Source organism: Spea bombifrons, chromosome 10 (assembly GCF_027358695.1).
Source record: "Spea bombifrons isolate aSpeBom1 chromosome 10, aSpeBom1.2.pri, whole genome shotgun sequence".
Lineage (NCBI taxonomy): Eukaryota > Metazoa > Chordata > Amphibia > Anura > Pelobatidae > Spea > Spea bombifrons.
Window position 1 is genome coordinate 34,978,337 of NC_071096.1, and position 25,953 is coordinate 35,004,289.

At 42.5% G+C, this 25,953-nt stretch overlaps 2 protein-coding genes across 2 annotated transcripts in view; one reads left to right on the plus strand and one right to left on the minus strand.

The window, feature by feature from the left end:
• ATP2C2 (ATPase secretory pathway Ca2+ transporting 2) overlaps positions 1-10,695 on the plus strand; it is a 48,357-nt gene extending 37,662 nt beyond the window's left edge. Inside the window, exon 27 of the mRNA XM_053449019.1 lies at positions 10,285-10,695. Coding sequence (XP_053304994.1) covers positions 10,285-10,403 — 119 coding nt within the window. The 3' untranslated portion in view covers positions 10,404-10,695. The remainder of the gene's footprint in view (positions 1-10,284) is intronic.
• A 1,719-nt stretch (positions 10,696-12,414) lies between these two features.
• Positions 12,415-15,920, minus strand: MEAK7 (MTOR associated protein, eak-7 homolog). The gene is made up of 7 exons (XM_053449108.1): positions 15,760-15,920; positions 15,047-15,304; positions 14,539-14,683; positions 13,893-14,333; positions 13,507-13,625; positions 13,189-13,368; positions 12,415-12,691 (listed from the first exon to the last, which is right to left on the minus strand). The coding sequence occupies exons 1-7, from the start codon at positions 15,901-15,903 to the stop codon at positions 12,572-12,574; spliced, it is 1,407 nt and encodes a 468-aa protein (XP_053305083.1). The 5' UTR covers positions 15,904-15,920; the 3' UTR covers positions 12,415-12,571.
• Positions 15,921-25,953: the final 10,033 nt, after the last annotated feature.

A 25,953-nucleotide genomic window follows, 5' to 3' on the forward strand; every position in this document is an offset into this window, starting at 1 on the left:
CCTCACTACCCTTACTACTATCACGCAACATCAAACTATATTGCTACCCTTACTCCCTTTAAACATCTAACTATCTCACTCTCGTCACACAACACCTCGCTACATCACTACCTGTACTCCAATCACACACCACCTTACTGACTCACTACCCTTAGTCCCATCACTCAACACCTTAATATCTCACTAACTTTACTACTGGATCACAACAGAGAGATAGCGAGGTGTTGTGTGATCACTCCACACCGCATTACCCTTACTAACATCACACAACACCTCATTATATCACTACCCTTACTGTCATGCAACACCCCACTATTTTGCTACCCGTACTCCAATCACACACCTCACTCCTATAATTCAACAATCCATCATGTCCTTTACCCTCATCACACAACACCTCCCTACCATTACCCCCATTTACAACACTGATATACCGAGATGTTCTCTGATGGTAGTAAGGGTAGTGAGGTGTTGTGTGGTGAGAGTAAAAGTTTACTCACATAACTGTCATCACACAACACCTCACTATATCACACCTCGCTACCCTTACTCTCATCAAACACCTTAATATCTTTGTTACTTTACTTCCATCAGACAACACCTCACTATTTCACTACGCATACTCTTAAATAAGAAAAGAATGACAACCAACAATTAAAGCAAAGCAGCTGGTCTTGAAGATAACTCTCCACAGAATAGGGAAAACACACAAAAAAACTCAGACAGTGCTAAAAGTGAATATAAAAATATATGCTTTAATAAATACAAAGACAAAACAAACCTGATATAAAATAAATAGTATACAATACAGTATAAAAAATATGTATAGATATATAGACCATAAAGACAATATACTAAATATCACAAAAATCTCAAAAATAAATCATTAATCATAAATAAAGATACACAAAAATAATAGATCCCAAAAAATATTCTACCTGTCCCACAAGGGGTTAATATGTTAACAGGAGATAAAATAGGGTCAGTAAAGCAATAGACATGGAAATAAAAGCAATAGTAGTAATTATAATAATACTCACTACTAAGTAGGCTGTGCCTGGCCAGCGCCAAAAACAGGACTCGTATCACTCAACTCCTCACTCCCATTACACCATCACACAACACCTCACTATTTCTCTACCCTTACTCCCTTTAAACATCAAACTATCACACTAATCACTTGTGTCCCTTGTGTCAATCATACAACGGCACTATCACTGTCATCACACTACAGCACTTCACAATCTAATTACTCTTACTCTAATCTCTCAATAGTGAGAGTAAGGGGATGGGAGTAAAGTTACTGAGGTATTGTGTGGTCACAAAACAACCCACTACCTTTTGCCCTGTCACTCAACATCTTACTGTCTCACAACAGAGATATAGTGAAGTATTGTGTGATCTCTCAACACCACCACCATACCATTACTTCCATCACACAACACCTCATTGTCTCACTATCATTACTCCCATGGCATGACACCATACTACCCTTACTCCCATCAAACACCTTACTATCGCTATTCCTTTACTCCCATTAGACAACACCTCACTATTTCACTACTCATACTCCCACTGCATAACACATCACAAAACACTAACTATCTCAATTCCATTACTCCCATCTCACAACACCTCACTACCATCACATATCACTACCTCACTATATCACTACCCTTACTCCCATCAAACACCTAACTATCTCAGTTCCATTACTCCCATCACACAACACAGCACTATTTCACTACCCGTATTGCCATCCCTTCGCACACCACCTATCTCAATACTTTTAACCTCAGACAATCTCACAACTATCATTCAACAACCCCTCATGTCCCTTACTCCAACAAGCAACACCTCACTATCTCATTAACCTTACTCCCATCATAACACAACACCTCATTGTCTAACTACCATTAATCTCATCACACCTCAGTATCATTGCTTTGATGGCACAACACCTCATGTCTCTTACTGCCACCACACAACACCTCACTATCTCAGTAGCATTGGTTTCACAGAACACCTCACTTATTAAAAACCCCATTACTCCTATCACACAAAACCTCACTCCTATAACTCAACAATCCATCATGTCCTTTACCTTCATTACACAACACCTCACCGTTTTCTTCCCATCACGCAACACCTTACTCCCATTACACTCAACTGTGAGGTAGTAAGGTGTTATCTCATGGGAATAAGGGTAGCGAGGTATTGCTCCTATCACAAACCCAACAACCCCACTATTTCACGACACATAGTCCAATCACACACCTCACTGACCTTACTTCCATCACACTACACCTTACTACCGTCTCACAACAGAGAGATAATGAGGTGTTGTGTGGTAGGAGTAACGGTAATGAGGTATTGTGTGATCACTCAACAACACAGTACTACTATTACTCCCATCACTCAACAAACCATCATGTGCTTTATCCTCGTCACAGAACATCTCACCATTTCACTCCCATCACACAACAACCCCTCGTCTCTTACTCCCATCACTCCTATTTACAACAGTGAGATAGTGATGTGTTTGATGGGAATAAGGGTAGTGATAACTGAATGCACTACCATTACTCCCATCACGCAACACTTTATGATCACACAACATCTCACTACCCTATTCATGTCTCTTACTCCCATTACTACCATCGCACATCACCTCACTCCCATCAGAAAACACCACCTATCTCAATTCCAGTACTCGCATAACACACCTCACATCAAACACCTCATTGCCCTTACTCCCATACGCAACAGCTCATTGTCTCACTATCATTAATCTCATCACACAACAATCCTTCATGTCCCTATCTCTGTAACATTGCTTCCATGGCACAACACCTCACTTTCTAACCCCTATTACTCCTATCACACACACCACTTCATGTCCCTTACTCCAATCACATAACACCTCGCTATTTAACTACTCGTACTCCAATTACACAGCACCTTATTGTCTGACTATCATTACTTACTCCACACTCATCTCACTCCTATACTTAACAACCCCTGACCCATCACTCCTAAATTACTATTTCACTACCTGTATTGCCATCCCATCACACCACACCTAACCATCTCACTCCTGTCACACAATACATCACTACCTTTAATCTCATTACTCCCATCACATAACACCTCCCTTTTGAGATATTGTGTGATCACTCAACAACACTGTACAACCATTACTCTTATCTCAGTTTCTTTACTCCCATCATTGAACTGCCTCTCACTACCATCTCACAACATCTATTTTGCTACCTTTACTCCCCTTATACATCAAACCATCTCACTCTCATCAAACACTTCATTGTCTATCATTACCCCCATCAGACAACACCTTTCCATCCCAGTTACATTACTCAAATCACACAACACAGCACTATCTTAGTTATATCACTGCCATCGCACTACGGCACCTCACTGTCTCACTACCCTTAGTCCCATCATTCAACAGCTTACTATCTCACTAACCTTACTCCAAGAGAGAGGTTGTGTGGTGGGAGTAGTGGTAGTGAAATATTGCATGATCGCTCAACCGCACCTTACTCCCAACACAGTACACCTAATTATTTTGGTTACCCTTTGAACACTTCACTATCATTACTCCAATCACATAACACCTCACTATCTCAGTTACATTGCTCCCATGGCACAACACCTCACTTTCTAACTCCCATTACTCCTATCACACAATTCAGGTCTCTAACTCCTATTACTACCATCGCACATCGCCTCACTCCCATCAGAAAACACCACCTATCTCAATTCCAGTACTCACAAAACACAACACCTCACATCAAACACCTCATTATCTCATTGCCCTTACTCCCATTATACAACACCTCACTATTTCGCTACCTGTACTCCAATCACACAACACCTCATTGTCTCACTATCATTACTCACATCACACAACAACCCTTCATGTCCCTATCTCTGTAACATTGCTTCCATGGCACAACACCTCACCTTCTAACCCCTATTACTCCTATCACACACCACTTCATGTCCCTTACTCCAGTCACATAACACCTCCCTATTTCACTATTACTCCTATCACAAGACACTCACAACATTACTCCCATCCCACGCCTCACTCCAATAGCTCAGCAATCCATCATGTCCCTTACCCCATCATACAACACAAGACCCCATTATGTCTCTTATTCCCATCATACAACACCTCCCTTCCGTTACTCCCAACAATGAGATAGTGAGGTGTTGTGCGGTGGGAGTAACGGTAATGAGGTATAGTGTGATCACGCAACACAGTTACACCCATCACACAGCACCACCTCACTAGCATTACTCCCATCACACACCTGTCTCACTCCCAAAACGCCACTATTTTACTACACAACACCTTACTACTGTCTCGCAACAGAGAGATAGTGAGAATAAGGGTAGTGAGGTATTGTGTGATAACCCACTGAACTACCATTACTCCCAACACCCCACTATTTCACTACGCGTACTCCAGTCACAACAAAACACCTCATTATTTCTCCCTTTCTCCACCTAACTCTCATCACACACCTCACTACCTTGGTAACATTGCTCCTGTGGCATGACACCTCACTTTCTAACTCCCATTACTCCTATCACACAACACTTCATGTCACCTCACTATATCTTATTCCATTTCCTACCCATACTCCAATCACACATCACCACCTCACGATCTCAATCATTACTCCCATCATACAATAGTGAAGTGTTGTGCGGTGGGAGTAAAGGTAGTGAGGTATTGTGTGATAACTTAATGCACTACCATTACTCCTATCCCAAACCCACCACTCCACTATTTCACGACACGTACTCCAATCCCACAACACTTCACTGTTTCACAACCATTGCTCACTGACGTTACTTCCATCACACAACACCTTACTACTGTCTCACAGAGAGATAGTGTTGTGTGCTGGGAGACGTATTGTGTGATCACTCAACAACACAGTACTACCATTACTCCCATCACACAACACCGCCACACTATCATTACTCCCATCACACGCCCCTTGCTCCTATAACGACAAACCATCATGTCCTTTACCCTCGTCATAGAACACCTCTCAGTTTCACTCCCATCACACAACACCCCTCATGTCTCTTACTCCCATCACCTCTATTTACAACAGTGAGATAGCGATATGTTATCTGATGGGAATAAGGGTAGTGATAACTGAATGCACTACCATTACTTCCATTTACAACAGTGAGTTGTTGTGTGGCCACTCAATGCACTACTATTACTCCCAATCACACACTTCACTATCAGTCCCATCACTCAACACTTTATTATCTCACTAACCTAACTACCGTCTCACAACAGAGAGATATGAGGTGTGGAGGGAGTAAAAGTAGTGAGATAGTGTGTGATCACTCAACAACACTGTACAACCATTACTCCTAGCTTAGTTTCTTTACTCCCAGCATTCAACAGCCTCTCACTCCCATCACACAACACCTAACTATTTTGCTAGCCTTACTCCCTTCATACAACAAACACCTCACTATCTCATTCCCACAACCATTACTCTCATCCCACAACACCTCACAATTTCACTAACATTGCTCCCATGGTACAACACCTCACAATTCCTCACTATCTCACTACCTAAAGTCCAATCACACATCACCTCACTTCCATCAAACACTTTACTATTTCACTAACCATACTCCAATCACACCACACTCTCATGACTATTACTGCTATCACACAACACCTATCTCAGTTCATTTACTCTCATTACACAACACCTCACTACTATTTTCCCATTGCACTCCACCTCACTATTTAATTACCCTTTCTCCCATCTTACAAAAGAGAGATAACTCAATGCACTAATGTTACTCCCATCATACAACAGTGAGGTGGTGTTGAGTGATAACGCAATATCTCACTACCCTTATTCCCACCACACAACACCTCACTATCTCTCTGTTGTGAGACAGTAGTAAGGTTAGTGGGATAGTGATGTGTAGTGGGACTAAAGGTAGTGAGGTGTTGTGTGATCTCACAACAACTTACTCCCATTACTTCCCTTTACAACAGTGAGATATTGAGGTGTTGTCCCATGAGGTGTGATCACTCAATGCACTACCATTACTACCATCACACAACACCTTACTATCTCGATACACTACTCACTATCATTATTCATGTCACACACCTTATGATCTCAATTAATTTACTCCCATCACACATCATCTCATGTCCTTTACTTCCATCTCACTATTTCGCTACCCTTACTCCTTTTAAACAACTATTTCACTCTCCTCGTACAAAACTTCACCATTTCACTCCCGTTTACAACAGTGAGATAGCGAGGTGTTGTGTGGTGGAAGAAAGGTTAGCGAGGTATTGTGTGATCATTCAATGCACTACCATTACTCCCATCACACACCTATCTCACTTCCAACACCCCATTATTCACTATGTGTATTCCAATCACACAAAACCTCACTATCTCCGTAACATTGCTCTATGGCACAACACCTCACTTTCTAACCCCCATTACTCCTATCACAAGACACTGCATGCCCCTTACTGACATCACATAACACCTCACTATTTCAGTAACCATACTCCAATTATCAATACCTCACTATGTCACTATTACTCCTATCACACAACACCTCACTACCCTTACTCCCACCACACAACTCTTTTTTTTCACTACCTTTACTCCCACCACACAATAACTCACTACCTTAACTCAATGCACTACCATTACTCCCAACACCCCACTATTTTGCTACACGGACTCTAATCACACAACACTTTACTGTCTCACTAACCTTACTAGTGTCTCACAACAGATATAGTGAGGTGTTGTGTGGCAGGAGTAAAAGGAGGGTGGTATTGTGTGATCAGTCAACAACACAGACTTACTTTTACTCCCATCACACGCTCACTCCTATAACTCAACAATGCATCACGTCCCTTACCTTCACCACACAACTCCTCACTCTTGTTACTCCCATTTTACAACATTGATATACCGAGTTGGGGTAATGAGCTAGTGAGGTGTTATGGGGTAGGGGTAAAAGTTTACACACAACTTCCATCACACAACACCTCACTACCCTTACTCCCATCAAACACCTTAATATCTCTGTTCCTTTACTCCCATCAGACAACACCTCACTGTTTGATTAACCCTACTCTCATCGCACAACACTTCATTCCTTTTACTCCCATCACACACACCATACAATAGTGAAGTGTTGTATGGTGGGAGTAAAGGTAGTGAGATATTGTGTGATCATTTAACATCATCTTACTACCTTTACACCTATCACTACATCACTACCCTTAATCTCTTTACACAACACCCCACTCATTACTCATATCACTATTTTACAAACTATCTCAATACATTTAACCTCATCACACTATCTCACAATGATCATTAAACAACCCCTCACGGGCCTTACAACAAGCAACACCTCGCTATTTCGCTACTGGTACTCCCATCACACAACACCTCACTATCATTACTCACGTCTCACACCTATCTCAATTCATTTGCTCCCATCGCACTCCACCACCTCACACAAATCCTTACTAACATTACTGCAATCACTCAACTCCTTACTCCCATCCCACAACACCTCACTATTTCGCTAGTTTACTCCCGTTAAGCATCAAACTATCTCACTCTTATCATACAACAACCATGTGTGTCCCTTACTCCCATCAGACAACACCTTTCCATCCCAGTTACATTACTCCAATCACACAACACAGCACTATCTTAGTCATATCACACTATCACACACCACCTTACTATCTGGATCCCATCACACAACAGCACCTCACAATCTCACTACCCCTTCTCCCATCACACATCACCCTTACTCTAATCTCACAATAATGAGGGAATGGGAGTCAAGTTAGTGAGGTATTTTGTGATCTCTCAACACCACCTCAGTACCATTACTTCCATCACACAACACCTCATTGTCTCACTATCATTACTCCCACAACACCACACTACCCTTACTCCCATCAAACACCTTACTGTCTCAATTATTTTACTCCCATTAGACAATTTCACTATCTGTATCCCAATCACACAACAACCCCTTACTATTTCAGTTACATTACTCCAACCACATAACACCTCACCATTTCACCATTTACACGTACTCCCATGGCATAACACATCACAAAACCCTAGGGAGGTGTTGTTGAGAGATCACACAACACCGCATTACCCTCACTACCATCACACAACACCCCACTATCTGAATATTATTACTCGCGTCACACACCGTATTACTGCCCTTACTATCTCACTAACCATGCTACAGTCTCACAACAGAGAGATAGTAAGGGTTGTAAGGTATTGTGTGATCACTCAACAACAGCTTACTAAACACAACACATCACTACCTTAAATCCATTACTCCCATCACAGAACACCACTTCAATATCTCATTATCATTACTCCCATTGCACAACATCTCACTTTCTCACTACTCTTACCCCCATCATGATCTCAGTCCCATCTCACAATAGTGAGGTGTTGTGTGCTGGAAGTAAATTTAGTGAGGTATTATGTGATCACTCAACACAGTACTACCATAAATCCCATCACACACACCTCGCTCCTGTAACGCAACAATACATCTTGTCCCTTACTCCCATCACACAACACCTCACCATTTCACTCCCATTTACAACAGTGAGATAGTGAGTTGTTGTGGAAGTAACTATTTTGCTACCCTTATTCCCTTTAAACACCTATCGCATCACACACCACCTTACTGTCTCACTATACACAACATCATCTCATGTCCCTTCACTTCTACCTCACTGTTTTTACTACCTGTACTCCCATCACACAATCTCACAACTATCATTTAAGAACCCCTCAAGTCCCGTGCTCCAATCACACTCCTATCTCATTAACCCTACTACAATCACTCAATGCCATCTCACTACTATTATTCCTATCACAAAACAGCACCTTCCTATCTAACTACCCTTTCTCATCACACAACACCTCGCTATATCACTACCGGTACTCCAATCACTCCAGTCACACAACACCTCAGTATCTCACTGTGATGTCACACTCACTATCATTTCTCATGTTACACATCTAATGATCTCAATTAATTTACTCCCATCACACCATACCACGTACTGTCTCACTATCATTACTCCCATAACTCAACAACCCATCATGTCATTTACTCTCATCACCATTTCACTCCCATTTACCACAGGGAGATAGGTGTGCCTTGAGTTACTTCCCTATTTCTCTATGCATACTCCAATCACACAACACCTCACTATCTCATTCTCATCATACAGCACCACAGTACCACTTTCATCACATAACACTTAACTCCAATTATCAACACTTCACTATTACTCCCATCACACAACACCTCTCCATTTCACAATAGTGAAATATTGTCTGATGGCAATAAGGGTAGTACTCCCAACACCCCACTATTTCACAACCCTTAGTCCCATCACTCAACACCTTACTATCTCACTAACCTTACTACCGTCTCACAACTGTGAAGTGTTCTTTGGTGGGAATAAGGTGTTGTTGGTCATTCAACAACACAGTACTACCCTTACTCCAGTTAAACATCTCTCAAGTGTGAGGTGTTGTGTGATGGGAGTAAAAGTAGTGAGAGATATTGTGTTATCACTTCACTTCATCTCAATTAATTTACTCTCATCACACACCACCTCACTGTCTCACTATCATTACATCACACACCTCACTCCTATTGCTCAACAACCCATCATGCCTTACTATCCGAGTTGACAGGAACATTGAGGACAGCAACAAGATGGCAGATCACTTTTTTACGTTTCTCTCTACATGACGCACCTTTAGTACAGTCCTTCCTTTTGTTATATTAAAATTGCAATGAGACAGCTACTGCAACCACCACACTGTATCATGTAAAAGCGATGGAACACATCAGAAGAACACCGATCAAACATGCTCGTACATTGATAATTTCCCACTTAAATGTTTGCGTGCAAACAATAAGTTAATGGACTGCCTGCCTGAACCATTCACTAACTTCACACACGCTCGTAAGATTGAAATACATTGCCCCAGCCAATAGAGAAACCCGGTACATGTTTAAAAACATATTTATTCATTTTACGGCGTGTTCTTCCCACAAATGTACAGAGAAAAGGCTAAGAAAACAGACTTCAGACTAACAACATATGCCTGTATTCCCCAAAATACATCAACCGAGCTGCATTTACTTTTTTCCTGACAGATTTGCTCTTTTTGACCGGCCTCTCGTCCTCCGTTTTCCTGGTGTCTGAGCTGATAAAATTCTGCGAGCAACAATGCTGCAGGAAAAAGACAGCAAAGGTTCTGGAGGAAGAGATTTAACGCGCACGTCCCGGCCGGCCTACCCTCGTCAACCTGTCCTCCGACACTGTGACCCGTCCCCACACCGTGACTTCCAAGATCACGTGCTATTTTACGTATTTATGTAAAGTCAACACTGCTGTGTTTTTAATCGGGATAAAAATGTACATTAACCTGGCATGTTTATCGGAAAGACTTGCAAGACTATGTGACGCATCTTTGATCAGCCACAATAAAAATATCCATATCCTCAATACTTTTTTTGTACTTTATAATTCATTTTAAAATAAAGACTAATCATTTATTTTTTAAACACGTTCTTGCATTGGTCATTTTTATGTCAGAAAAAAAACCACACAATGCATTACCAAAGACTAGACAAGAAGGCATCATCAAGTGTTATGTTTCTCTGCTTAAGCAAACAACGTAATAAGAGGTTTAAAACGCTAGCAAGCAACTCCTGAGCAATAACGGTGTTCCCTTGAACAATATTTCAGGCGTAATAAGTCACATCACCACACGTGTGTCACTGAGCAAGATGCAGGCTTTTATTTCGCAGCCTATGACACAAGACAGTATCAAAGAATAACGCGTCGAATGATCACTTCAGTGCGCAAACAGAGTAAAATGCTTGGAAATCTTAACATTTAGAATTTTGCTTACCTTGGTGTTCTGCTCTTCGGGAACTCTCCTCTTTCTCAACAGCATAATTACAAAACATCTTTAAAATATACTTCCTCAAACGTTCCATAGTCAGCAAAACATTAAATATATCCACAAAAAGCACATTGCAATCTCCACATCTTATATGAAGCCAGGAGGATAATAAGTTACATTTTTCATTTACTCTGTGTCTCTAACAAACATAAAGAAAACCCAATTGTAACACTTTTACATAACGCAGTGCTGTCTCAAAAGAAATCTATAGAACGAGTGTCAATGTGCATCTTTTGTTAAAATTCTCTTTAAATCATTCAGATGTTTTTAGTAATAAATATTTACCTACCTTACACGAAAGTGGTCTTTTCCGGGACATTTAAATTCTTCTTTAATCCAAAGGATAAATATCATTTAGGGGGGAAAAAGTATCACAGTAATCCTACTATAGTCAGTGTTACAAATAAGAGGGTCTGGTGCATACGCAGAAATAATGTAAATTATTTAAACAGGTCATCGTTACTTTTAAGGGCAAATTACTGAATTGTGTGCCTCCTAAGTATGTAAACACCAACAAAATCCCTGCAGGCTAAGCGAATCACACATCCCAAACTAAATAGAGCAAATAGAATTTAATACGCATGTAAACACATGAAACAGTCAATCTATATGTCACAAAACACCTGTCGGGCAGTAAAATGATTAACATTGTCTTTAAGACCTAGACTTCAGCACTTATTTATTAGGTAGGAAGGCAGTTGAGCATATCGTACAAAAGGTTTATGATCTACCAGATGTTCTGCAGAATCCAGTGCAGGCTTGTTCTGTACAGCTAAACCCAATTCTCACATAATTTAACTAAAAATCACTCTCCACAAATTGTGCAAATAGTGGTGGACTAGGAGAGATGGCTCCATTAGCCCCTATAGTCCAAGTTAAAAGTGACCGATACATACAGATCTGCAAACCTTCATTGATACAATACATTAAGCGTACAACAGTCACCCGTGAAGGAGTCCACTACCGTCATGGTGGCAGACACATAGGATAGTGTTGTGAACAGCTGGGGTAAGGCATTTAGAATGGAGAAAAACCACATAAAAAAGTGGTACCTTAGTAAAAAAAAAAAAGTGAGTCAATGAAAGAGAAAAGATCATGCTGATAAAGTATAGTCGCCTATTGCGAGAATTCCTACACAGCTGGGAAAGTCTGAAGTAGGTCAGTCTAGAAAACTAGTGCCCACCGTCAGCTAAAATTAATATAGAATTTGAAAAAGTTTGTTTTCCGTGCAAAACAGCTTAATATCATTATGAAGTTCTCTGTAAATGTTGGTTACAGTTAACATCTTCAATATATTCCCAAAAAAAAGTCAGCATTTGTCTAGTGTTTGTGGAAAAATTACATTTCCATGACTTGTGCCCCGCAGTAGTCTGTGGAGGATGTTTTAGAAGAAACCAGCTATAAAAAGGTGTATAAAGGAACTGGTAAAAGGACCAGAAATGTTTACATCATAATGAAGTTCAAATGACAGCTTAGCTTTGGTCCTCGTCTCCCGGATCTCTCAAGCCATCGCTTTGGCGCGTTCTGCCCGTCATTTCCAGCAACGCTCGGGCTTCAGGATCTGCATCTAGGATGCTCTTCTTGTTTTTAGCCTGGATAAAAATAAAAAACAAATAGATATATCTAACCTGGTTGTAAGGAAAGAAAGACGAGAGATCAGTCAAAATGAATACTCTAAGTTTCTCCAAATATTAGCTAACCTTGACCACAAATGATCGAGCAGAAGCTGCCAACAAATGTCTCCCGCCCCAGCGGCACAGATCCTACTTTCTCTGCTCAAAATCAATTATTATATATTTTATTGTTTAGGACCAGATTACCAAGCAAACACTTGTGTGCTAAATATTTCAAGCACAAAATAGACCGTAAAGGCCAAGTGTAATCCCCCAATTTTCTTTTTATGTATATTGGGGTGCAAGTTAGTTTCTAGTTAAAAAGATAGCAATATGCTCTCCGCACATGCTATATAGAGCATGCTGGTACACTGAAACCATGTATATGAGTTTTCACATGCCTGCTGTACAAATTAAGCGTTTATAAAGCTTTATATAGAGAGCAAGTAGCACTGCTTATTATATACTGCACTTACCAGTAAGTGTTCCGGCAGATCCCCTACAGCCCACACTTCCAAGGCATCAATGGAGAAATCTTCTTTGGCCGAGAGCTGGGGGCTGTTATAGGTGGTGCACCTAGGTTTGGCTTTGCTGTGTCCAGATCCAAAATTACTGTCTATCCAAAGGCCAAAATAATTGTGCTGACCGCCCATTCCCTGTAATAAATGGGGTTCAGAGGTTACTCATATCATGATAGAGGTTTCCCCAAGGTACATTAATAGTTAAATATAGTCAACTAATAGCCAGTCCCTTGTGCCATTGGCAAGTATAAATTAATAGAAATGGCCACTCACCAGTCCATTTGGCATTGTCTGCTGCCCGTGGTTTAGGTACATGTAGTGCTCGTTGTATCCGGTGTATGTATGCACTTCGAGGCAGGGGGAAACAGTGAACAGAAAGCACCTACTGTCCCCTGGGAAGAACAAAACAAACAATAATCAGTTAGAAACCAAATGAACTGAATTATTTCACCTACTAAGCCTATAAAATAGCTATTGATGAGCACAGTCATGATTAAATGTAAAACAGGAGAGTTGTACAGCTAGGGGGGAATTTGCTCCATCATATATTTCATCCGAATGGAACAATTAAAGGGGCTTCAATGAAAAGAATGAGGATATTTCACTATAATAAATATAAAACATTTACACCAAGTCTATTTCTTAACGAAATCTCTTACCTTGGAATTGTGGCTTAACCTCCCACGACTGTGACGCGAATCCACCAAAGATGAAGCCATCGGAGTCCTTTATGATTAGCAAGCAAGGTCCTTGGTCCACAATGTTCCCGCAGAGCTGAGAGAAGCTCTCGCCGTGAAGCTGAGAAGAGAAAAGCAGGCGCCACTTGTGCTGCACCTCTGACGGGAGGTGGGAGTTGAGATAAATGACAGCGGGGAGGTCAATTAGACTGACAAACGAGGCTTTTTTGGGAATTCTGCATTTTGGCACTAAGGTGCCAAAGTCCCCTTGGTGCTCTGTGTGATTTTTCAAGATGGATAATCCCAGTGTGGTCACAACCCTGAGAAATGTAGAAACCATTGGGACCTTGTACAACCAATCCTCGATGGAGGCTCTTGAACATACAGAATTTAAGAGCTCAGGTCTGTCAAGATTCTGTAGATCTGGAACAAAAAAAGATACTAAAAATTAAAAAACATATTCTACACCTTCTAAAATCCTCTTCCTCAAGCATTCCATCAACTCACTCTAAAACGTGCAATTACAGGATGGGCAAAGATTTTGGATTACGTGGCATACGTAAATCCCTATACATGATACACGCAATCGTTCAACCTGTATAAATCCTGATGAACTGTAGAGGGGTACCTGTAGATTTTAACTGCGACAGAAGCTGAGCGGCCAGCGCTGAAATGCCCAGACAACGATCCTGGTTTTTATCCGCAGTCCAACCATTGAGAAGTTTCTGCTGCTTCAATACGTGAACCACGGCAGCTATCAAATCCTCTGAGAACTTGTATGGGGAATGAAATAAATGGAAGACGGTCAGTATGAGTAAGAAGAGGGGGCGACAGATAGACATAAAAAATTATTTCCATACAGTCCAGCCACAAATGGCACATATAGAATAATGGCGGACCAGTACATTTTTTTAACGTAATTCATGCAGAGGACTGGCCTCTACCCAGTGTTAAGATTGTATAAAAAATCTGATCTACAACATCACCGTTTAACACGTTTAATGTTTGGTGCAATAATGTCTTTAACACCATTTATGTAATTGGAAAGTTTTTTATGTCACTGGAGATTAACAGAAAGATGTTTTCTCTAAACAGTATACGGGGGATTAAAAATACATATTAATAATATAACCCACCTGTTGGACCTGTCGTCCTGTGATGTTCTCGCTGTTATCGGGACTGATCATCTGGAAGATCAGCCAGCCCTTTTCCTCTGCCGTTCCCCTGATCACATCTACCACAAACAGCACAAACTGCTCCTTGCCGATCTCCGCGCCGGGAGAGCGCGTCGCTACCGCCGTCGCCGCCGTCGTCTTGGTGCTTGTGTTTACAGACTGTATACCCTTAAAAATCCTCCCGGACATGCTGGCTGGCAGGGCATTCCCAATGGATTCCTGGAAGACATAGAGACATGTATAAATAATGTTCTATGCATCACGCGACATTAAGGAAAGCATCTTGAGTTCTTGAAGCTTACATTGTCCAGCATTATATTTTATGAGCTATGGAAAGGTTCCAAAATAGAACAGTCACAGAAATATAAGTTTTATAACCTTCTATGGAAGAAAATTCAATGTATTAATTAGTATTAGCATTATTATTAGCATTATTATTATTCATTATTATTATATTGTTGTTTTATATAGCGCAATCAGATCTGTATCTGTATCATAAATACAGACTAATAAATTCCAGGCCGTTCTAAGCTGTCTCTTACAGGTAAGGAAATCGCTGTAAAAATGCCAATTCTGCAAATATTGTGCGTAAATATTTCTTCAATGTTTACACAACAAAATTAACAACGCTCCTTGTGCTCTTTACAGATCGTTCAGTGAATTGATGAAATTACCTGAAAAGTCTGCAAGTCGACGGTTTTCTGGGATGAACTTTTTCCTCGGCAGAAGCTTTCAAAGCTTTGTTCCATCTCGGACTGCTCTGCGGGGGAGACCCTCGAAAGGCGTTTCCGGTAGGACCCGCTCTCCACGTTCCCCATGCTTTTGTTGCCAAAAATAAAAAAAATTAAAATTAGAAAAAAAAAATCACAAAACCTAGCAAAAATATTAAAAGATAAATCAGGACGTGTATATGAAGATAATATCGAAATTATATATGGGGGGGGTCCGTATAGAATGTGTAACGGGGATTCTATGAGACTTCAGCACGTTAGAGCTCAGAATAAAATAGAGCGTCGCCGCTATGTAAAGATTTTGTTCCTGAAATGGAAAAAGTTACACGTTGCCAATAATTATAAGAGCGGCAGCCAGGAGAACCATTATGTTTGTTAATGCATCGCAGAATCAATCTTTAACGCGGACTAAAAGGGGGGTTTAGGATGATTTTGCGGCCCCCAGGATAAATGCTCCATTTCTTTAGAGGTTAGAATCAAACACGTCGCGTTTCTCTTAAGTTCAGAGGGATAGTGCAACCAACGCGGCATCTGAACGGATAAAAAGAGATGTTTGGTTACTAAGGAGGTCATTCGTTTTAATTGTTCGTGATTACCAACATTTGCTAAAGTTTCTAATACTTTAAAGGGACTTATCTGACATTTACTATTTCGCCATAACCGTAGGTATTGACATTCCGGGCACCGGGTAGAGGAGAATTTGGAGCCACAGAAGGCATGGAATCCATATTTGAATCCACGCCTACGACGCAAATACTCATAAATTAACTTTTATATGAAAAAAATGCATCTTTTTATCAGTCATCAAGGATACATTTTGGAATTTATATTTTTTTTATACAATCAAATTAAGGGGGTAACCGGTAACCTATATCCCATGGGGAAAGGATACCGGGATGGAGAGATTTAGAGGTGGTTTGGGGGGGGGGTCACGCACACGCCACCTGGTATAACGCACGCTGTTTACAGTGAACACACGCATCATACGACATTCAATGGTAAGTGTCTGTTTCAACCTTAAATATTTACAGTAATTACAGTCCTTTGCTTAGATCCGTATATAAAAATGAATCTATGGAACGGATGTCTGTCAGCGCCTTTTCTGTTAGGAGATCTGTAAGTCTCTAATTTCCTTACATGTAACAATTATTTCAGTCTCAGAATTTGCATTTTACATGTAAGAGGGTCATGAGAGTTAAGTGACATATGAAGGTGTCCCCCACACAGAAGTGTTCAGGGGCAGTGTTCCTGTCATGGGTGCTGGTGCAAAAGTTTGTGTTTCTGCCCCCACAGCTCATTCTAGGGGGCATCTGACACCAACACCCGATCACTCTCCGTCATACATGTAAAGGTGCAGGGACTGCAGCAGCAACAGAGGGGAGACACATAGGAGCTGCACTCACCTGACAGGACACCAGCGACCGCTTCTTATACCCCGCCTACTTCCTCGTTAAGCCACGCCCGTCGGCGACATCTGCACATGCGCCCAGCATGCCCTGCTGTATTCTGCATGGATAGATGGCATGCAGCCTGTCGTGCGGGAGGGGGAGCTCTGCATGTCCTGACATACACGACATAGGTAATCATCATGTATAGTATATCGTATTCAATAGCAGTTTGCCCATAAAAGAGGGGGGGGGTCCAAATATAAAAGAGATGTGTGAGGCTCCTGCACAGATAAGGGTTAATGCACATCTCCACTGCTAGGTCAGTGCTATTGTTTGCATACACATACATTCTGTGTATATATATGTGAGTGTGTGTGTGTGTGTGTGTGTGTATGTGTATGTATGTGTGTGTATGTGTGTGTGTGTACTGTATATATATATATATATATATATATATATATATATATATAGACCTTATAAAACGTATTATAGAGAAATATATTTAGATTTTGCTTAAACTAATGTGGTTGTTTTATCTCAAAGCAATCTGGACAATGACATCACTTTTGTTCACTTAATGCTCTCATAAACATTGTCCCCTAACAGCTTCCCATTGCCAACTTTGTCCCAAAAGACACCTTTCCATTGCCAACCTTGCCCCGGAACCGCTTCTGAGTTCTAACTTTGTCACAAAAAAACAGCGTTCCATTGCAAATATTGTCCACTAACAGCTTCCCAGTACTAACTTTATCATACAAAACAGCTTCCCGTTGCCAACCTTGTCCTGAAAAACTGGCTTGTCTACTTACCTGCTCCGTCTATGACCCCGGCTTGTCTACTTGCCTTCTCCGTGTATGACGTCTGCGTGTCTACTTACCTGCTCTGTGCACGACCCCAGCCAAAAAAAGCTTCTCAGTGCCCTGGTAGTGCTGCCAGGGGGCGTCTCAGTGAGGTGATTGGCGTGGAGTTTTGTCCTGAATTCGACATCGGATTTAAAAACCCAGAAATTCCTTCCACTGATTCACTGATATTGTGTATCCTGTATTGTAAAGTTTGCTGAGCTTTGACCCTTATTTTTTTTTTTTATCTCGTTTTGCCTGAAGATTTGGTACCCTGTATCCATTTCCATTTATGTCCTCAGCTTGTATACTTACCTGCTCCGTGTATAACTCCGGCTTGTATACTTACCTGCTCCATGTATAACTCCAGCTTGTATACTTACCTGCTCCGTGTATAACTCCGGCTTGTATACTTACCTGCTCCGTGTATAACTCCGGCTTGTATACTTACCTGCTCCGTGTATAACTCCGTCTTGTATACTTACCTGCTCCGTGTATAACTCCGGCTTGTATACTTACCTGCTCCGTGTATAACTCCGGCTTGTATACTTACCTGCTCCGTGTATAACTCCGGCTTGTATACTTACCTGCTCCGTGTATAACTCCGGCTTGTATACTTACCTGCTCCGTGTATAACTCGGGCTTGTATACTTACCTGCTCCGTGTATAACTCCGGCTTGTATACTTACCTGCTCCGTGTATAACTCCGTCTTGTATACTTACCTGCTCCGTGTATAACTCCGGCTTGTATACTTACCTGCTCCGTGTATAACTCCGGCTTGTATACTTACCTGCTCCGTGTATAACTCCGGCTTGTATACTTACCTGCTCCGTGTATAACTCGGGCTTGTATACTTACCTGCTCCGTGTATAACTCCGGCTTGTATACTTACCTGCTCCGTGTATAACTCCGTCTTGTATACTTACCTGCTCCGTGTATAACTCCGTCTTGTATACTTACCTGCTCCGTGCATAACTCCGGCTGGTATACTTACCTGCTCCGTGTATAACTCCGGCTTGTATACTTACCTGCTCCGTGTATAACTCCGGCTTGTATACTTACCTGCTCCGTGTATAACTCCGGCTTGTATACTTACCTGCCCCGTGTATAACTCCGGCTTGTATACTTACCTGCTCCGTGTATAACTCCAGCTTGTATACTTACCTGCTCCGTGTATAACTCCGGCTTGTATACTTACCTGCTCCGTGTATAACTCCGGCTCGTATACTTACCTGCTCCATGCATTATCCCGGTTTATCTACTTACCTGCTCCGTGTATAACTCCGTGAAAGCTTATCAACGACAACCTTCTCCCAAAGAACAGCTTCCCATTGCCAATCTTGTCCCATAACAGCTTATCAACGCCAACCTTGTCCTGAAAAAACAGCTTCCGATTGCCGACCTCGTCCTCTAACTTCCCAGTGCCAACATTATGCCAAAATAGCTTTTCAGTGCCCTGGTAGTGCTGCCAGGGGGCATCTCAGTGAGGTGATTCGTGGGAGGGACTTTGGTGCGTCTACTTGCTTGCTCCGTGCATGACCCTGGCGTGTCTACTTGCTTGCTCCGTGTATGACTTTGGCGTGTCTACTTGCCTGCTCCGTGCATGACCCTGGCGTGTCTACTTGCTTGCTCCGTGTATGACTTTGGCGCGTCTACTTGCTTGCTCCGTGCATGACCCTGGTGTGTCTACTTGCTTGCTCCGTGCATGACCCAGCATGTCTACTTGCTTGCTCCGTGCATGACCCTGGCGTGTCTACTTGCCTGCTCCGTGCATGACCCTGGCGTGTCTACTTGTCTGCTCTGTGTATGAGCCAGGCTTGTCTACTTACCTGCTCCGCGTATGACCCCGGCTTGTCTGCTTGCCTTCTCCGTGTATGACTTTGGCGTGTTTACTTACCTGCCCCATGCATGACCCCAGCCTGTCTGCATACCTGCTCCACGTATGACCCCGGCTTGTCTACTTACCTGCTCCATGCATGACACCGGCTTGTCTACTTACCTGCTCCATGTATGACACCGGCTTGTCTACTTACCTGCTCCGTATGATCTCGGATTGGAATTCCATGCTGATTTTGAAAATCATTTATTTGGTAATTTACTATTTATTACTAGTAAATAATTTATTTAGTACTAAGATGTTTACCTCTCTACTAACTATTGTATTTGCCTGGTCTGCCACCCTACTCAAGGACTACTATCTATCTACCTATACCGAAGCCTCCTCACTGTTGGGATTGCCTAGGCCCTGTTTGTGGCACTTTGGGTATACCCCTTGCTGTGCAGAGTGAATGTATTTAATGCCAACCTTTTCCCGTAACAGATTCCCAATGCCAACCTTGTCCCCTAACACCTTCCTAGTGCCAAGCTTGTCCCTAAAAACAGCTTCCCATTGCCAGCATTAATCCAAAAAACAGAATCACATTGCCAACCTTGTCCCCTAATAGCTCAGCACTGCCATCCTTGTCCCAAAAACAGCTTCCCATTGCCAACCATGTGTCACAAAACAGCTTCCTATCGACAACCTTGTCTCAAAAAAAACAAGCTTCCTTATGCCAACCATTCCCAAAAAACAGCGTCCCCAGCAAACTTCTCCAAATACAGCTTCCCTTTGCCAACCTTCCCCCCTAACAGCTTATAAATGCCAACATTCTTTCAAAGAACAGCTTCCCATTGTCTTGGCCAATCTTGTCCTGTAACTTCCCAGTGCCAACCTTGTCCCCTAACAGCTTCTCAGTGCCATCATTGTGCCAAAAAACAGCTTCTCAGTGCCCTCATAGGGCTGCAAGGGAGCGTGTCTCAGGGAAGTGATTGATGGGGAGGTTTGTCCGGAATTTGGCTTGTATTTGACCTCCTTTTGCCTGGTCGGTTTGATACCGTGCATCCAGTTTCGTTTATGACTTACCTGCTCTGTGCATGGCCCCGGCTTCTCTACTTACCTGCTTGACGTACGACCTGGGCTTATCTCCCGGTTTTGGGATTCCATGCTGATTCTGGAAATCATTTACCGTATTGGCCCGAATATAGGCCGCACTTTTTCCCCCCACTTTAAGTCTTTAAAGTGGGGGTGCGGCCTATATTCGGGGTCTAGCGCCCGACACCCAGGACATGCAGCGGTGCAGGGGACCCGTATCCTACTCTCTGATACGCTCAGACAGCCTCCCCGCGCAGACGTTCACCGGCAGCGGCAATGTGCGTAAACAACCCCCGTGGAAAGTGCCGGCAGGGGAGGCTGTCTGAGCGTATCAGAGAGTAGGATACGGGTCCCCTGCACCGCTGCATGTCCTGGTTGTCGGGCGCTAGACCCCGAATATAGGCCGCACCCCCACTTTAAAGACTTAAAGTGGGGGGGGGGGAGTGCGGCCTATATTCGGGCCAATACGGTAAATGATTTCCAAAATCAGCATGGCATCACGCAGACGTTCACCGGCAGCGGCAATGTGCGTAAACAACCTCCGCTGCCGGCACGTCTGCACGATGTGCTTTAACAATCTCCCTTGCTGGGAATTCCCACAGGGGGAGTCCCGGCAAGGGAGATTGTTAAAGCACATCGTGCAGACGTGCCGGCAGCGGAGGTTGTTTACGCGCATCGCCGCAGTCGGTGAACGTCTGCACGATGCGTTTTACCTCTGCCCCCAAGACTTACCAGAGCAGACTCCCGGGTGTCTTGTGGGGCCATCTTGCGGGGGACATCTACGCAATACGCATATACAACTTCCGCTGAGTGCCGGCACCGGGAGTTGTATACGCATATTGCGTAGATGTCCCCCTCCGGCCCCGCATGACACCCGGGAGTCTACTCTGGTAAGTCGGGGGGGGGCAGAGTGGCAGTATATCTCGAGGGGGGAGGACAGAGTGGCAGCATATCTCGGGGGTGGGGGGGACAGAGTGGCATCATATCTCGGGCGGGGGGGACAGAGTGGCAGCATATCTGGGGAGTGGGGGGGGAGAGTGGCAGCATATCTCGGGCGGGGGGACAGAGTGGCAGCATATCTCGGGGGCAGGGGGACAGAGTGGCAGCATATCTCGGGGGCAGGGGGACAGAGTGGCAGCATATCTCGGGGGTGGGGGGTCCAGAGTGGCAGCGTATCTCGGGGGTGGGGGGTCCAGAGTGGCAGCATATTTTGGGGGGGAGGGCAGAGTGGCAGCATATCTCGGGGGGGGAGGGCAGAGTGGCAGCATATCTGTTACAAAACTTTTTCTTTAAAAAAGCACCAAACTTTTAGGGTGCGGCCTATATCCAAGCCAATACAGTATTTAGCAAATTGCGCCGTAAACCAAAGTTCTCTACTACTATATTCCCCTGGTCTGCCAGGCTTCTCAAGGACTACTGTCTATTTGTACCGATACTGGAGCCTCTGCACCGTTAGGATTGCCCCAAAAAACAAATTCCCACCTGATCACACCACCTGATCATGTGAGGAGGAGGAGGAGCTGAAACAAGCCCTTGCAGGAAGATAGGAATGGGGTTTCCAAAACTACCTCACCTTCCGGTGGTTTCTACTCTGTGAAGCCCAGAGACGGGCCTGATGTCGGGTCAGCTACTTAACGCCGAACAAATCTTTTTCATCTCTGCCCAAAATAAAACGGACTAAATGGACTGAATAACTTTTTCCTACCTGCCGTCGATTGTATACCCCTTCCCGCTTCACCTGCATTGGAAGCTGCAATACCTGAAAGCAGCATGGAGAAAGCTCGACTCCTGCAAGCCCAGATAGGACTCATGAGGTCGTAAGTAATCCTAGTTTTTTTTTGCATTGGTTTGAGAAATAGCTGACAAAACGTATAAAGCCGAAGAATAAAAAACGGGGGAGCTGAACCCTGTTACTGTTGTTGATATAACTTTTAAATGTTATTTGCTGAGCAATTGAGGCCTTACACGTCATACAAGCCCTCTCAGATATACCTGTTGATTGTAATCTATCCTTCTGAGAAGTTACAGCAGGTGTTTGGAGACCGCAAATCATATTTCCTTCTATGTCCATGGGACAACCTTTACTCAGGGGTAACTGGGAGTTTATATTAAGCTTCCAGGTCCCAGAGCAAAGCTAACTTAGAGGTAAAGCTGGCTTAGGGTATACACAATTATTTAACAAATTATAGTTATTTGTAAAGCACTGAGTGATCATCTATGCCCCTAATGGGTTCATTTGAAATTATCCCCAAGAATATTAACAGAGTTTAGCAGATATATGGCGAGCTGGTCTTGCCCTGCCTTGATGTGAGATAAAGATTTGATTAATTGTAAGAATCGTACGTAAGATTCGGGAGAACTATGAAAGGGTATTATATGGGATAATCCTACGCTGAAGAACAATCTCTCTCCAAGAAACTCACTCAGTTTATGCAACCGTGGTCTAACATACGTTATTATTTCAGTCTCGGTTACATACAATAAACCCAAACTCTCAGGGGAATACAAGAGTTACAACATATGCCCCCTATAATCTCTCTATATAACAATTTAAATTCTATTGAACTGATATCCGCTGAATACTAACATGGCCCAGAAGAAAGATAAATTACATGACTCTGAAAATAAATAAATCTATGAATATATTTGGTTCTCCAAAATCTCACAGCTTGGTGCAGATACAGCAACACAAATCGGGTTCCGCAGAGAGAAGAGCATCTATGGACCCAAAACTAGGGTCTCAACCTCTTCCAGCCGAGATTCCTTCACCCTGTCTTACTCAGGATTCCTTAAACGCGATATTGGACAAGCTATACGTTAAAATTAAAAAGGATTTTGACCTTAACACCTTCCCCTTTTGTATCTTTTTAAAATATTCCTGTATTAAGGTAAGGATGTCTGCCTGAGTCCCTAGTTTCACTCCAATGGTAGATACTTCTTGTTTTAGACCTGTGGCGAATCCAGAATTGGAAGAATGACTTCTGTTATAGAAGCAAACAGATCTACAGCCAGTTGGTCCCCATCCAATGGAAAGGTTTTACAGACTTCATAAACCTAAGGATAGCTACATCACAGGACCACGAGATACAATAGTCCGTCTTACAAATTTTTATCTAAAAGACTGGATACATTTCCAATAGTAGATGGGAAATCCAGAGATTTAAGATTTTTTTCTGATATTTCAGCAGCAACCTTATTAGCCAGAACACATTTTAATGAAAGAACATCCATAAAACTGATGAAATCTCCTAAATCCTATTGGGAGGGAAGAGGAGACAAGAAAACTTCCATTTGCCTGCAAGGGAATTTTATAACTATCTCAGAATTAGGAATTTTATAAAAAATACAGGTATTATGAATTGCCCACAACTAGAACAGTTAATCATCACAACAGTACATTAGTATCCAGAGTGATAAATTTAATGATGGACCTAGAAGGAACTGAATAAATCCTTTTCAATGACTGACTGGAGTAAAGCCGTTCTATAAGTAACTAGGATAACACACAGTCTTAATATGCATGAAAATTACTGTATCCCACTCCCACTATGGTACATAAATTTAACAGATCTACATCCAACATATGCTGGAGGTGTTTGGAAGCACTGGGAACAATGTATCACATATGGTGGGAATGCAAGGGCCTAACAAGGGTAAAACAGACAATTTCATATTAATTCACGTATTTACTCTAATGAGTCCTATTAGCCCTGCACGTTGTAGAATCTGTCCCCGATAAAGCCACTGCAGCCCCCGACCTTCATGATAAAATCATCTCCCCTGAATCCAAAATACAATTACAAATATCCTTTGAGATGTAATTAAAGAGGATCCCGTATGTATAATTTGCATGATTGAATGTATTGGTATGGAATTGTATAATTTACTTGAAGTTTATAAGATTGTAAGCGCTTTACAAGCTTGTTTGTTTGTTAAAATAAACAAAACAAAAACAAATTCCCAATGCTAACCTTGTCCCAAAAACAGCTTTTCATTGCCAACCTTTTTCTGCAACAACTCCCCAGTACTCACTTTGTCACAAAAAACAGTTTCCCATTGCCAACCTTTTCCCCAAAAAAGCTTCCACTGCTCACCTAACAGCTTCCCATTGGCAACCTTGTCACAAAAAAACAGCTTCCCTTTGCCAACCTTCTACGGTAGCAGCTTCCCATTGCCAACCTTGTCACAAAAAAACAGCTTCCCTTTGTCAACCTTCTACCCTAGCAGCTTCCCAGTGCCAAACTTGTCTCAAGAAACAGCTTTTCATTGCCAACCTTGTCTCAAAAAAGCAGCTTTTCATTGCCAAACATGTCCCAACAGCACCTTTCCTGCAGCTTATCAATGCCAACCTTCTCCAAAAAAAAATCTTGTGCCATTGCCAACCTCGCTCCCTAACAGCTTACCAATGACAACCTTGTCCAAAAAAACCTTCACATTGCCAACCTTGTCCCAATAAACAGCTTCCAATTGGCAACCATGACCCCTAACAGCTTCCAATTGGCAACTTTGTCCCCTCAAAGCTTCCCACTGCCATCATCACAAAAAACAGCTTCCCACTGCAAACTTGTCCCTTAACAGTTTCTCATTGCCAACCGTGTCCCAAAGAACAGCTTCACATTGCCAACCTTGTCCAAAGAAACAGCCATCCAGCGCCAACCTTGTCCCAAAAAGCAACTTGGCATTGCCAGACTTGTCCCCTAACATCTTCCCAATACTGTCACGAAAAGAGCTTCCCATTGTCAACCTTCTCCAAAAAAACAGCATCCTATTGCCAACCTTGTCCTTTAACAGCTTATCAACGCTAACCTTGCCCCCAAAAACCTTTCCACTGCCAACCTTCTCACAACAGTGTCGCATCTTATCTCACATCTTATCAGCGCCAACCTTGTCCCACCACAACAGCTTCCGATTGGCAACCTTGTCACAAAAACCAGCTTACCAGTGTCAACGCCGTCCTAAAAAAACAGCTTCCGAAAGCTAACCTTCTCCAAAACTAAC

What these genes read in the sequence shown, in the direction of transcription:
- MEAK7 (XM_053449108.1), bottom strand. Translation starts at nt 15,903, where the DNA reads ATGGGGAACGTGGAGAGCGGGTCCTACCGGAAACGCCTTTCGAGGGTC. An exon ending in GTCGCAGTTAAAATCTACAG is followed by an intron (nt 14,334 to 14,538) that starts GTACCCCTCTAC and finishes TTTTTGTTCCAG; the next exon opens with ATCTACAGAATCTTGACAGA. An exon ending in AGACAATGCCAAATGGACTG is followed by an intron (nt 13,369 to 13,506) that starts GTGAGTGGCCAT and finishes CATTTATTACAG; the next exon opens with GGAATGGGCGGTCAGCACAA.